This window comes from Callionymus lyra, chromosome 4, assembly GCF_982586985.1.
Source record: "Callionymus lyra chromosome 4, fCalLyr1.hap1.1, whole genome shotgun sequence".
NCBI classification, from domain to species: Eukaryota; Metazoa; Chordata; class Actinopteri; order Syngnathiformes; family Callionymidae; genus Callionymus; species Callionymus lyra.
This window is the reverse complement of record NC_141821.1, coordinates 9,234,634-9,249,725: the sequence shown is the minus strand read 5'-3', so window position 1 is coordinate 9,249,725 and position 15,092 is coordinate 9,234,634. Positions and strand designations below refer to the sequence as shown.

General features: G+C 36.3%; 1 protein-coding gene across 8 annotated transcripts in view; it reads left to right on the top strand.

Moving 5' to 3' along the window:
- Positions 1 to 15,092, top strand: part of nrxn2b (neurexin 2b) — a 736,064-nt gene that overhangs the window by 200,998 nt on the left and 519,974 nt on the right. The window contains exon 4 of one of the 8 annotated variants that reach the window (XM_087788638.1): positions 4,607 to 4,636. The exons of the other annotated variants lie outside the window; for them this stretch is intronic. Coding sequence (XP_087644764.1) covers positions 4,607 to 4,636 — 30 coding nt within the window. The remainder of the gene's footprint in view (positions 1 to 4,606; positions 4,637 to 15,092) is intronic. 8 annotated transcript variants of the gene reach the window in all.

Genomic DNA, 15,092 nt, shown 5'->3' with positions numbered 1-15,092 from the left:
TCAGATTGAAATAAATAAGATGGAGCTGAACCACTCTTAACAGCCTTCTTAGCAACTTATAGCTCAATGATCAACACCAGGGACATTTATATCCTAAAAGTGTTTAAAGTTGTGTTAAACTACACGCAACTTGACACAGATTTACTTGAAGCCGATCATGCAACGCCAACACTTACCATGAGTGACAACATACGAAAGCTCCGCCTCCCTTATCGAAGGCTATGATTGGATGAGGCACTCAAATGCAATACGGTGAACACAGAGAGACTCAACCTGATATTCTATATGAAGCACTTTGTGTGACTTATGTGCTGGCATCGATAGATTTTGTTTCAGCACCACCGAGGTGGACAGCTCCTACTAAGAGTGTCTTTGACTTTGGTCTAAGTTTCCCCCCGAAAATGCTTAAGAATGTGTTTTGGAAACAACTGTATCTTAGCACTCATTCTTAGCCAAACCCTTCCTAAAAACCTTCCTTCTTACATCCTTAAAAAATGCATCCTTTCGTCAATTTGACTGCCAAAACACCATATTTAATTGATTACATTACTGAGACAAGAAAAATGTATAATGTATATATTTGCTTTTTGAAGTTATCGTGTCTTCAGTTAAACGTCAACTTATGTGAAAACACTAACTCTCCTGACTCACATGTTTCAAGTGTTGAATTCATCGCCTCCAAGATGCAGTAAGTTCATCATCATGACCCTGTTTTGAACTTATTACTTAATAAAGTTGCTCTGAAATCTGGGCAAACGAGAGGTTACGAGAGTGGAGTCTATTATAAAGTTATGACATTTTCACTGCTCCTCCAGCCAGCTGTAATCACGCCCGCTTTGTTTACACAACAATACTTTTAAGTTCCTCCTTGTCCAGACAAATGATACAATTAAATAATAGAGAATTGAGTTATTAAGCGGCAGAAACATTTGGCAAGTTATTCTTGTTTTGTCTTATTTCCTGAAGGCTTCTATTCCAGGCCTGGTTGAAGCACAGGTGGTTGTGTTGAAAGGGTTTTGTATGCAGAGGCGCTGGAACCGTTCTGTGTTGTGAGTGTTTGCCTTATCTGCTTAATGGATTATGAGCAGGGGAACAAAAACAGGGGAAGGTAGAGTGAGAATGATTGGACTCCCTGCAACGAGGCCAGCAAGAAATGGACAAAAGGCAGATAAATAAAACACTGGCCCTGCATTTAGTCTTTCCTGGAATCAGGTGCTATTGAGACTAAGAGGCATTGGAAACATCAAGTACACAAAATGGATTCAAGCGGAGATTGGCTGGTTTTGCCCAGAAATTGGATAAAGAATTGAGTTACTTGCATTTTGTGTTTGAACACGTTATCGTCAACAATCTGGACTAGATGCGAAACCTCATTTCTGGCTGAAAGAAAAATGGAGATTTCCCTAATGTAGCCCTCAAGATATACTGCATTGTAAGAACCCAACACAACAAACAAGAACAACCATCATGGAAGAAACATGTCATGAAAATGTTGTTAGTAATCCAATATTGTTTAATTGTTTTAGCCACCCCCTTGATTCTTACATAGAAATGGGCGTGGTTATGTGTTACATCAACAGAGGAGGTTTAAAGCGCCACCAACTGGACATACGTGAAAGTGAAAGGAAATTTTTATTGTATTTAAATTTTGTATCCTTTTCTTTGCGTTATTCTCTTTGAGCTATGTTCTTTATATTTGCACCTTGTCATCATTTGCACTTAGTTCTTTTCATTCTTTGTTCTTGTTCTTGTGTTTTTGTGAACTACAGAACCCAATTTCCGGAAGGAGATCTCCAGAGGGATTAATAAAGTCTATTTATCTACAAAGTAAATACAAGTTAAAAATGCGTAGATCTGATTTTTAACTTTGTCGAAGTTAAGCAACATGAAACGAAACACTTAATGATGAGATACTTTTAATCTGCCCTAAAATGAACCCTGTAAAGACAAATACCTCTAAGTGTAATCATTCACTTCAGTGTAATGGGGGCTGATTCCTATCCCAACTTTTTGGCTGAAAGGTAGAGGACACCCTGAAAAGGTTGCCAGTCTATTGCAGGGCAAATAGAGAATCTTGCAGTGAAGCGATAGCACTATAGCAACCATACTCCATTGTGTGTCCGATCGGGTGAAATTAACAAATTACAATATACATTCCCAGTTTGAAAAAAAAGAAAATCCCATGTGGGAAGCCCTTTATAATCAGCTTTGGTAACTGGACTGACGTTGCTACTGTCATTTAATGCCAGGTAGAAATCTATAGAAAAGTTGAAAATCATCACCTTTCTAGCATAGTATACATTGTACGGATACCCATCCAGATTTATACATATGTAACTTGTAGCAGCTGTGGGTAGAAATCTTGAGAAACATACTTTTCCAGTTCCAAATGAGTATTCAGAGGAGTGTAAATGTTTATATTTATTGTAATTGTTTCTCTTCAGGGCCAACAAACAAAAGAGCCGTCAATGTCAAACCTCAGCTGTCTCTGTTCAAAGCGAGTTCCTTGAGTTTAATGAGATTTTATACACATTTGTTCTTTCAGAAAATGTTTTTGTAATAAAGTTCTATTAGTTTCAGAGTAATCTGTTCTTTTTAGAGTTTTAGACAGAAATGTTTGTTTATTTTAATGTAGTGACTGGAGCTCAGTTGTCTTTTTCTTCATCTCCGTCCAAAAAGACACTTAAAACATTCAAAAACCTCCATACTGCACGTCTGTAACGTTCTTCTTGAATTAAACCATCGACATGAGGAAGTTTTCCGGAAAAAAAGTCTAGTCAATTCTAATTTAAAGATTTAAGTTTGTCCTTTTGGACAGAAGTGAAGACCAAGACATGTGAGAATCAGTCACTACGTTAAAATGGACAGAATTGTTGTCCATTTTTCAGATTACTGAAAATAATCCCAACCCTTGAGAGTGAGTTTTTGTTGAATTTCTGATCACTTTAAGATGAATGATGCAGTGAATAGAACATAATTAGTAAATTAATTTTGTGAGTAGCAACATACAGACCAACTACTACTATCTACTTAACTTTTAAATGAGTAACATGAAATGGATGAATTTCAGTTCAAGGATTTTTGTCTAAGTGACTAAACCTTGGTAAACAGAGGCCATTCTTAAAAAGTTTCCCTCCATGAAGCTTTGGTGGTTGTACTGAAGAACGTTTGGAACTCGGAACAGTTTTCCTCAATAAAAAGGCCGCAGTGGATTCAGGTTTGGTTCTTCTTGGTTCTTGTTAGTTTCCAGATTGAGTCCAACGTTGGCTAGTCTTGACCAATTTGAAACTCTTAGTCCCACTGAAATATGTTTGAGTAAAAATAAAAATAAGCAGCAGCCGGAGAGTTTTCTTCACCTGTGTTGGCCATGTTGAATACCTGAGGTACAGATGGTACCACAGATACGTTGCAGAAGGAATTCAGGTCCTCCAAAATCGATTGAATCTTGGGCACCATTCATGGGCCTCTTCACGTCACTGCATGATGAAGTGCTCCGACGCTGTGACTCTCCTCTGACACTCAAGTGCTGTATAGATTGAGCTGTTTGCGTGAAAAGAAGCAGCGTCAAGTGTCTTGTCCTTGAAGGTAAGACACGGCGCTTATTGTTGGTTGTTAATCTTTGGATGCACATGTTCAATGTCAATCGATTTGTTTTCCGGTGATAAAAGTCTTTAATAACAAAAATGTATTCAGATCGCTTCCTGTTTGTTTTTTATAACAAAACACTACCTATATATTTATTATTGAAGTTTTAGCTCATTTGATAAGTTATACCCACACTAATGTTTTAACAACCACTGAAAAATGACAGTGTGACATATCTGTCAAACTTAAATTGGTCATTTTATTCAAATTTTTAACATAAATCCTACCTTTGTAAATGAAATCTCGCTGTTTTTCACTCACCTTTAAAGCCTGCCAGCTCTTGATGTGTTGACTAACAAGCTGGGTAACAATTAAAGTTCTTTTTTTCTTCGTTTGTCTATTTATCTCATATGATAACTGTGAAATTGTGCATATTCTGTATGGTATGTTTCTCTGATTTTGGCTGTGTAACAGAAGCTTTTCGTGCTTCTTCCAATGATGGTTGGAATAAGCTTTGATGCGAGGTATCTATGGATAGCTCCTGAAAAGTTTTGTGCGAGACAGTCAAGAGCCGACTGATTTTTCTCTTCGATGATTTGAGTCCTGAATGTAATGATAAATTCAGCTCAAATCTTTTTTTTCTGCCAAACAGTTCTTCTCTGTGTTCCATAAGTACTCCAGAGGAAAAAAAAGCATTTGTGAGAGCAATAGCCTTCGGGGGTTGCACCAAATGAAAATGCTTTTTTTTCTCACCCCCCACACTTCACTCAAAAAGTGTTTGCTTGTTTTCTGTTGGGATTCTCTCTATCTCACTCTCTTTCTTCTTCTTTATCTCTCTTATCTCTCTCTCTCTCGTTTTTTATTTACCTTTGATTTGAACTCTGACATCCGAATCTGCCCCAGGATGTCTGTCACAAACTGCAGTCCAACGTTGTGACAATGCTTTTTTTCCTTCCCGTGCCGTTTATGACCTTCTTTTCTTCCTCTTTCTGTTCTTTTTTTCTATTTTTTCCCTTTCAAGGTCTGGCGCACCTGACGTTAAACGACCAAGGTATGGGTACATTCCGTTTTTGTTTTTTTTTCTCTATGATTTTTGAAGAGGGATAGTCTAGACCTCTTTGACCCCCAGCCCTTTCAACCTGCCGCTTCTGTCATCCCGACTTCCTTCTTCGCCCTAAACAGCGATTCTTTCATAAGCCCCCGTGCATCTGACTTTACTCCTTTTTTGTTCTAACTCCTTTTTTCCATTTCTCCTCCCAATTCCTTCCATCCATTTCTTTGTGTTTTGCCGTTACTTCCACCAATTCGTGTCGCACACGTTTGTCCTGTCCTATGGCTCACGTCCTGGACTCTTCACCTGTGACCACCCTTTTTCTCCCCCGATGACCTGATCCTGGGGCTGAAGGTAACACTTTTCTACTATCCATTCTGCTGGGTTGGAGCGCTCACTCACATTCACAGACGCTGATTGTATTGGAAATGTGTTTTGTTTCAAAAGCGGTTTTCACACCTCCATTCGCACACACTTCAGGGTGAAAAGTGTCGTTGAATGTGCAGAGTTCCCATCACCACTCTGCTGACATTCCCATTGTTTGGCAGTCAAATCCATTTTAAAGGGCAGCCATTGAAGTTCTGATTCAACCTGAAATCACAGACAAATGTTCAATATTGCTTTATTGTCAGAGATGAAGACGAATATTCTGCTGCTGTGGTAACAATGTCTGATATTTCCCCTGATGCCGTCTTTGTACATTCACCAGAGAAATGCTGATTTTAGCCAACAATTTTTTTTGAGAAATTTTAACTTGATGCAACTTTATCTCCGGCTCACCATGAACAAGCTCCGGTTATTTCTTTTGAATCTACCTTTACAATCAGACAGCCACAATGTGACTATCAAATTCCTGAAATTAGGGTTACCATATTCTGAATCTCCTAAATGACACTCCTCGGTGGAACAGTTGGGTATAAAAAAATAAAAAAAATTCTCTGTGTTTTGCCGTTACTGTAATGTTATCAGTTTTATCTTGATCTTTAAAGTATATACTTTATTGAATATTGTTTTGATTGTTTAAGCGCTTTGTGACCCTGGTCTGGAAAAGCGCTATATAAATAAAAATGACTTACTTACTTACTTACTTTATACACTTCAAACTTGGATAAACACATTATGAATTAAATCTCCTTCAAGAAAATTAATTAAAGTTTTCAGATTTTTCATAAAATACATTGTTAAAACCCTCTTCTACTTGTTGTCTTATCTTAGAATAACCCAAACTATGCCTGCAATTTTCACGACCATATCGAAAGCAAGATTACAGTAATGAGAAAAAAATACACAACCCGGGGTTTGGTGTGGATCTCTGCGTCTCAGAGTTAGTTTCCAAATTAACCATCATATGTTTATGGTAAATACTTTAGTAATAGTCAGTTGTGATTAGCTGGGCGGCAAAGCGTCATGGGAGTTGATTTCGGGTCACTTTTACTGAGAGCGTAGTTGGTAGAAATGGCACCTCACATGCAATCATTTTTTGTACCTATACCCGGCTAGATAAGAGGATTTAAAAAAACAAAAAAAAACAGGACGAGCAATTCCGGGGTTCAAGAGGATGTATGGAGACCCTACGAAACTGATGCTATCAAAAAGCACAACCAAACCTCAACTTGGATTCAGAATACAACAATAAAATATGATTGCTTTAGACTATTGATGTTCTTCTATTTTTCCTTTAAGTGTTATTGTCCTTTTGCTTGTAGCTCCAATTATTGAGATCAACATGTACTGTCGGTCAACAACCACATGGTCACTCAATCCAACACATTTGGTCATATTCTCTTCCTAAACCCTCTAAAATTAAAAACAAAAGAGGATAAAACCCCTTTAACAACCCGTCGTGTTCTTCTTGCCGCGTGACCTTTTATCTGCTGCTGTCCACCTCTGACAAGGGCTCACAGGAAAAAGAAAGAGTTGAAATGAAAGTTCACGAAATGGAAAGAAGAGTTGCCAGTAGATGATCTGACCTTTTGGAGCGTGCAAGGAAAGCGCCCTGTTCTCATCACATGATCGATGGCGGGTTGTGGTTCATTCTTCACCGTGCAACATCTTATCGGGAAGGCCGGATAGATTCCTTTCATTTACATCAGGAGTCTGATACCAATCTTTTATCTTGGCTATTTTACTTCCATCCTTGGAACAAGTCTGTCTCTTTGACACTTATATATGTTCAACTCTTAATTAAGATTAAGATTAAAGATGATGATTACATTTCTAAGACTGTTTTAAACATCAGTTACGTCAATAGGTTCACATTACCTTTGCTGGGTACATAATAACATTTAGTTACTTAGTTTTGAACTAAGATGCAATTTAACCTAAACATGTAGTAATGCAATTTTTGTTCAATTTACTAAGTATTTTTTATGCTTAATTATATTAATTATATACATCTATCTGTCGGTTATAATTCAGTTATAATTTGCACAAGAATACTACATAATTAGAAAGGATTGTGGGAACCTAAGGAATCAACATGTGGTATAGTTTCAAAACCTCTAAATAGTCGTTTGAAATTGTGTAGAAATAAATGCGAACCAATAAATAATATAGCACATTCGTCAAGTCCTGTACAACCAATTTAATAATCTTACACATAGTCATTCTTTTCATTGACCTTTAGTTCAACTCTCCTGACTCGCTCGCATGTTTCAAATGTTGAAGTTTCCCTCTCCAAGATGCAGTAAGTCCCTCATCATGACCATGTTTTCAACTCATTACTTTATAAAGTTGCTCTGAAATCTCGGCGAACGAGAGGTTACGAGAGCATTAGGACATACTGTAATAATGGCTTCACTCCTTCTCCAGCCAGCTGTAATCACGCCCTGCTTTGTTTAAACAACGTGTCCCTTGGAGGTGAAGACTTATGGGATTGATGACAAGCGATGAAAAACCTTGATGTTTGACAGCAGAGTGGGTGTGGTTATTGTCAACAAGATTTATCTCCAGAAAAACAAAGCCACACCCACCCCTTAAGAAAACAGTGGGTGGGGCTTAAGATGATTTTTTAATGAGCGTTTTGAGCGTTTTGTACAAATAGAAACACACTGATGATACAATAGAGTCACAGATCTATTTAAGAACTACTTAGTTGATGAAACATTTTTGAGTGAACTTGACTCAAACAAGCCTCTTGACTTTTAAAGGTAAATATTTCTTCTGCAGAAAATCTGATTTATTCTTTTTTTTTCAAGATAAAAATCCTTTCAAATAGTAATAATCAATAGAACAGAAACCATATAAATAATTAAATATAAAATAAAATCCCTCATACAACATGCCTGGTGGTCATAATCTTCTGCACATCCATGATGTTCTGGATATTATGTTGAGTCGCCGGAGTCTGAGGAAGAAAAAGGTCATTATCTTTTCCAATTAGTCTCAAAACACAGTTAAGGTTCAAGTGAGGATAAAAGCCTTCCCTCTCTCTCTCTCGGGCACACCTTTGGATTTGAACCGTGGCGATGTTTACCACTTCACTTCTCGGTTAAGCCACAGCGAAAAAATAAAGATGAATTTATTTCTCCCTCCCCGGCAGACATTGACTTCACACCAGCACATGAATCATAGCTATAATCCCCTGATCTCTATTCCGCATGTGCCGTGTCTCACTAGAATATCTCCGCAACCCGCCATTTATGTGAGATCTGCTGCTGTAATCCATCCAAAACGGGATGAGTGTTTACTCCACAGCAAGACGAGCACACACCAAGATAATAGAATGTACCGGAGAAATGTGAAATCTGACATTAGCACGTCTGTCAGGCGCCACCATCCACCTGTGAGATACACCCTGATCCCAAAATCCGATATTTGGGCTGTAATCTCCTGCGTGGAGCAGCTTTAAAAGCCCGTCGTCCTCAGAAATAACCAAAAGTGAAAAAAAAAAAAAAGGAAATAGTGATAAGATAGAAGGAACTAGTCCCGTATCTCGTGTTACTTCCAAAACTGTCTCATGTCGAGCTGCTTTTATCAAAGTCATCTTATCTTAAATGGAAATTTAGGTTACAAAGTCAAAGGTTTCAGCAGGAAGTTGTAAACTTTCCTGACTGTGATGACATTAAACAATCCAAATAATTACATTAATACCTGCTCTTCCTACCTAACAACACACGTTTTATGTATTTTATCTGCATCAGAAACTGGAAAATAATTAATTATTACCATCTTTTAATTTAGTTTGAATCTTAAATTCTGCTATGAGGGCAACAATGAGGTGAACGTTTATACATTTGGATTTAATAGGCTTATATAACTACACATGTCATGTTTTTAAAAAGATTTAAAAATATATAAATGACCTTTTTTATTTTGTGTAAAAACATATTTACTAATTAACACAACAAAAATGATTAGAATAAATTGAGCTTTATTTAAAAACACTGGAAGGAAAAATAGACACACACTTGCCAAACACTTTGCGTTTAATATTTATTCACATACGATTATTCAGCTAATTACTTAAAAAACTAGTTTGTATCTACATGAATAGTCAAATTTAAAGAATACTCGTCACCAATTGTTGAGATAACTTAGTCATTCTAAAACAGAAAAGAACACAAAATTTAAAGTAAACCAACAACTACACACACAAAAAAACAACAACTTAGCAACACATGAATGTTTTTTTTAAACAGAAGCACATTAGCTCAAATTGACTTAAAACAAACCAAGAATTTGGGCAAATGTTAGCGAGTCGGTCGTTGTTTTCAAACAAATCTTCTGGGTCGGCTGAAATAAAGTAACAGGATAATGTGTCTTAAACACTGGTATCTTTACAGATCAACATATCAACACGTACAATTAAAAAATGATCTTCATGCCTTGCTAACTGTTTTGAGAGAGAACTGAGCTAAACATAACTCACTGTCCTTCCTCTGCACCGTCACACATTTTATTAAACAAATAACACAATAGACTTGGCTCCATCGTAGGAAGAATATAATTAGTCTCTCTCCGTTTTAATGTGATTTTTTTTATCTGCTTGTTCTGAATAATACATATTTCTTTGGTCATTTATTAAACATACAACTTGTTTCTTTCAGAAACCCACAAAAGTGGCTTTATTTTTTTTTCACAAAGTGTTATATTTGATCGAGGAACGTTTTGGAAAACGGGAGCAGAAATTTCAAAGTCACGAGGAATCATCCCGTCTTTCTTCGCTCGTCATTTCAAACCGGAGCATTGTGTTTGTGCTTCGCAATTCCTGGCCGACGGTTAAATTCTCAGGCAGGTGTCTCGCCCGTCATATAACTGGAGCAAGAAAATCAATGTCGCTCTCCTTAAACCCACCCAGGCTGTCCTTCATGAAGGACAGTCACTGCTGATCACTATCAGTAAGACTGCAAACCCTCATACTGAGAGAAATGCATCATTTTTTTTTATTAAAGTGACGATATATAATATTGACATAATACTAGCTCTGTAATTTGCAACAAACAAATAGGGAAGTAGTTGAGGTAATTCATTACTATATTAAATAAAAATACTATATCAACAATTTATGTACAACTGCTGATTTGAATATACACAATTATTTATTGTATTTAGCTATATCGGTCGAAGATGTTTTTAAAATATACTTTTGAATTAAAAAAAATAAAAAATACTCCATTTATTATAAATGTAATAAAATTGTCAAATCTCTTGCACAAAAACAAATAATTGTTTAAACATTTAAAATATAATATACATTTACATTTATGTTAAATGTAATGAAATTGTCGAATATCTTGCACAAAAACAAAAAATAGGTTGCTTTTTCTATTTAAAAGTGAAAAAATACAGCTTGCATCTGAAGCGATTAAACATTTGAATCAATGTATATATATATAAAGTATATTTTTCTCGCGACTGCTTCTAACACATGATGCCCATCATGGCGTCACAGGCTTTTATTGCTGAAAAAAAGCCTAAATCAATACACAAAAGTCTCTTTGTGAGACAATCCACCATGATTCATTGATATGAAGGGTGTTACAAACTATGTTTTTAACGGAGTAATCATTTTGGCGATCCTTATAGAAACGGATCAATATTTAATATTAAACATTTCATTTTGTTCTTGTTCATTGTTGCCATGGTTGAGACTCCCAAAGACAAACCGTACGTCTCAGACTCTGCCTACACAAAGTGAATTAAGACTGCAAAATCTTCAATGCAAAATTTGGAGAATCTTCACCAACAGGCAAACAAATTTAGATTCGGAACCAAACATTCTAAGAGGAGCGTTGCTTTTGCAGGAAAGATCTAGTCGTCCGAAGTTGACATCAGAAGAGAAGGTGAAACACTTAAAAGACTCTTGGGAAGCAAGATCGGATCAACATCAGATTGAATATCCTGAGGAAACAATTGGCAATTCAACCTCACTGTGTAGATCTTGTTCACTTTGTTCTTTAAAAGAAGAAAAACAGCAAAGATTCTGGGTTGATGCTTCAGAAACTTTTAAGAAGACGAGTTGAAGCATTCACAAAAAAAAAATACTTTTCTTGGAGTGAACAGCAAGTCTAATCCTGAAAATCGATTAAAAATAAATCTTTAAATACACCATTTTCATCCGTTTCTCCACATTTTGTACAAATTATTTCTTTTATTATTATTATTCAAAGAAGAATTATCCCAAATATTTGACTGCAGAATGATTTTTCTTTTTTGGGACACGAGACAAATGTGTTATGTTTATGCTTTCTAATATATTTAGAGTCGGTAAAATCAAACTATTTAGAAAATGATGCATTTATCTGACTTTTTAGAATCTACCAAAACATAAAACACCCTTAAAAGGCACATGAACTAAAGGTCTTGTTCACCAAATTTAATGCATTGAGAGAAAAAAAGACTGTAGGTTGTCTTTACGGGTCACATTTTCTCACCAGTCCCGCAGCTTGGAAAAACCTGTGACCCAAGTTGAAAATTAAACAGACCCAGACTCCGTGAGATTGTGTCTTGGAAGCTTTAATGTAGATCTCCTTGAAGATACAGCTGGAGGGGGTGATGAAGGGAATAGCCAGACTGATCCGTATCTAACCTCAAATGTAGTAGACTAGGTCCAGTTCAAGATAGCCATCAAGTCTCAGTTCACCGAGGGCGGTTTACTGAGACAGGCCGGAACGAATATACAAAATGCTTATTTGTATCTGGATGTCGGGATTCTGCAGCGTATCCTTGATATTTGGGGCAAGAGACGGGGACTTCTAGAGTCAAAGCTACCAGTTTAAACTAAGTTTGGGGATGTTGGTGAACCTACGATCTTTTAACTTAAGGTGCCAAAACCTTTTAGCAGTCCAAGTCGTGGTGTATACAGTATGTAACGTAAATGTATATGTCACAGTGGAGACTGGAATCCAGGAGAGTCCGAAACTCTCCTAGTCGAGATCGTTATCTTATTTTCCTTTGGTTTGTTCAAAAATGTAATTTCAATTTTGTGCAGACCTGAAAAAAAACTTGGTGAAACTATAATATATTTCTGCCTACGTAGAAAATATTAAATATTTTTCAGCAATTCAGTTACAAACGTGTACATTATAATAAATTAGGTTAAGTTTGATATCAAATAGCTTCGTTTTGAATGTCCAACTATTTTGTATTCTGCATTGTTGAAATAATAATAAGTAAATTATAAGTAGTAATAATGATGATACAATTATTATGATGTATATTAATGTATATAAAACCCTCCAGAGTCACATAATGCTTGACATAAGAAAAGACAACAACAACCATGACTAAGTTAAACAACTGCAGTAAACGTACATTACAAAACATTGGAATTCCAATCTCTACTAGGAGGGTTCTGGACTCTCCAGGATTCCAGTCTCCACTGTGACATATATCAACCGATCAAGAAGTTTTGCGATTGTATTTTTTTCATTATTCAGGGTTCGTATTGTTGACACCTTTAATCTCTGTCCCTTATATTATTTTAAAAACTTGCATCTTCTTTTCGCAACATATCGACATGAACATTAATTATCTTGGAGAAACCATCAGCTGGGCCACATAAAATCAAATGGTCCAAAAGACCAGATCGAGTCATTATATTATTATACTTTCTTGTGTAATATCAAATCCACAAACGACAGAATTTGGGGTTGAGTCATCAGTAGTATGAAATGTGACAGCTGATGCTAAAGGTACCACAACGAATGCTCCTACCCAGGTGCAAAACAAATAGACTCAGGGACTCTTTCATCCCTCGGGCTATTAAATTGTACAATTCTGAGTTCGGGGGCAGGAGTGGAGTGAGAGTATCTGGATGTTCTGTTCCATGTTAGTCTTTGTATCCTTTGTCTTTGTTGTTTTTCTTTGACCTATGTTCTTTATCTTATCTTTAGACTTAGATTGTGTCATCTTGTTCTTCCTCTTTATGTTTTTCTTCTTATTTTATTTTTTATGTATCATTTTTTATTGTTTATGAAAAACTGCTGGCTAGTGGTAAAAACAATTTCCCGAAGGAGACCTCCTGAGGGATCAATAACGTTTTACCTTACCTTACCTTACCTTAACAACAGGTGTGTATTTAATAATAATAATAATAATAAAAAGCCAACATTTCGATCAGCATTACCAATAAAACAGCTGAATACAATTTTTACACATTTAGTGAAGGCAACAAATGCATTATTTACTCAAAATATATACTGGAGTAGGGAAAAAAAAAACACATCACAAATAACTCAAAAACATAGGAAAGCAGCCACTGACAGGTTAGTACTCATTAAAATTGCTTGACATGCTCGCCACATTATCTTCCATTTTTAATAACTACGTGTAGCCGAGGATAAAAAAGGCAAAGCAGAGGATGACAGCAAAACACAAATGTATTTTTTTTTTGGTTTAAGTTAATGAGTTGAAATCGAGGTCGGTCCCTATCATTATGCATATATTTTTGAATCACAACTATACATCTATTCTTGTGGTTTCAAATCAAATGGATACAGAAGTTTCCAGTGAAGTTACTCATCTAAACAATGTCGTTTTGTTTTTCTTCATTAGAAAATAAACCTGCCGAGTCATGACAAGCTGGATTTCAAAATCGAATGTAATCTATCCTTGATTTCTGAATTGAATATAAACATGAACTCATGGTGAATGAGCAACTTGTTTTCTTATCCAATGTGTTTTTTAAGGAGAGAGAAGACACCCAAGTTGGATTTATACTCCAGTAATGTCAATAATAATAAGAAGAAGCCACTCTTAATGCCTGAATTTTAAGGATAAATGTGAAAGAGCGAAGAGACTCCAATTAAATAAGATTTCAAACACCAATGCCTCCTTAGTTTGTGAGCCTGAGCCTCCTTCCTGTAAATATACAAGTTTATATTTACTCTGAAGTGCACTAATCACAAAAATATACTGTTTTTTATGTCACTTGCTTGATCTAAAAGACAGTAATGAAATAAGCTTACATGCTTTTAATACCCAATACTCAAGCATTTGATAGACAGACACTGGTTTTATCATAGGAACACTACATTTGTGAGAGAGAATAAAAAATAAATAAATAATAAAAATCCAGAAAATCACATTGTGTGGGTTTTAAATGTAAAGAGAGAAACATGTTCACACTCTCGATCAAACAGACTTTTCACAAAAGGCTAAGATCAGAGAGTTGTGTGAGGATATCAGGGATACAATTGTAGACGTGCACAAGGACGGCATGAGCTACAGGACAATAGGCGAGCAGTTAGGTAAGAAGGCTTAAAAGGGCTCAAGTATAAGACAATGGAACTAATTCAGGACGGCGGTGAATTGGGGCGCTGTGCAAGATCTCACCTTGTGGGGGCGAAATGATCACGAGGGAGGTGAAGGATCAGCCCAGAAATAAACGGCAGGATCTTGTCAATGACCTGAAGAGAGCTGGGACCAGAATATCAGAGGGAAAACTTTAGCAACAGAAAAAAAAGGGAACAGGATGAGGGGAGAAAAGACCGGGTTATGTATCGTGAGATCTTGGTCAACATTCATGGCTTAGTCTCACAGCAGGACAATGACCTGAAACTTGCAGCCAGGGCAACTAACTTATTGGCTTCAAATAAACTTCTCAAGGTCCTGTAGTGGCCTAGAAAGTCTCTGAACTTGAACCCTAGATAAAGTCTCTGGACGGAGCAGAATGTCTGTACGGTATCGACAACCCAGAAACCTGAGGGAAAAAGGTGTGTACTTACTTACTTCCAGGGCAAAGTTCATATGTAAGAAAGAAAAAAAAAGTGTAAAAACATACGGACCTTGATTTTAAACACCAGATGACTTGAATGGTTCTAGGTCGTGAGCTAAAGTTCTATCATTTAAATGTACTAGATTATATTTACTCTCAAGTACACTAATCACAATCCGTATCCGCTGCTCCGACCCTTGGCCTGTAGAAGTTCACATCAGACACACATTAACGATAAACATTTATATACAGTGGCTTGCAAAAGTATTTATACCCCTTGAACTTTTCCACATTTTG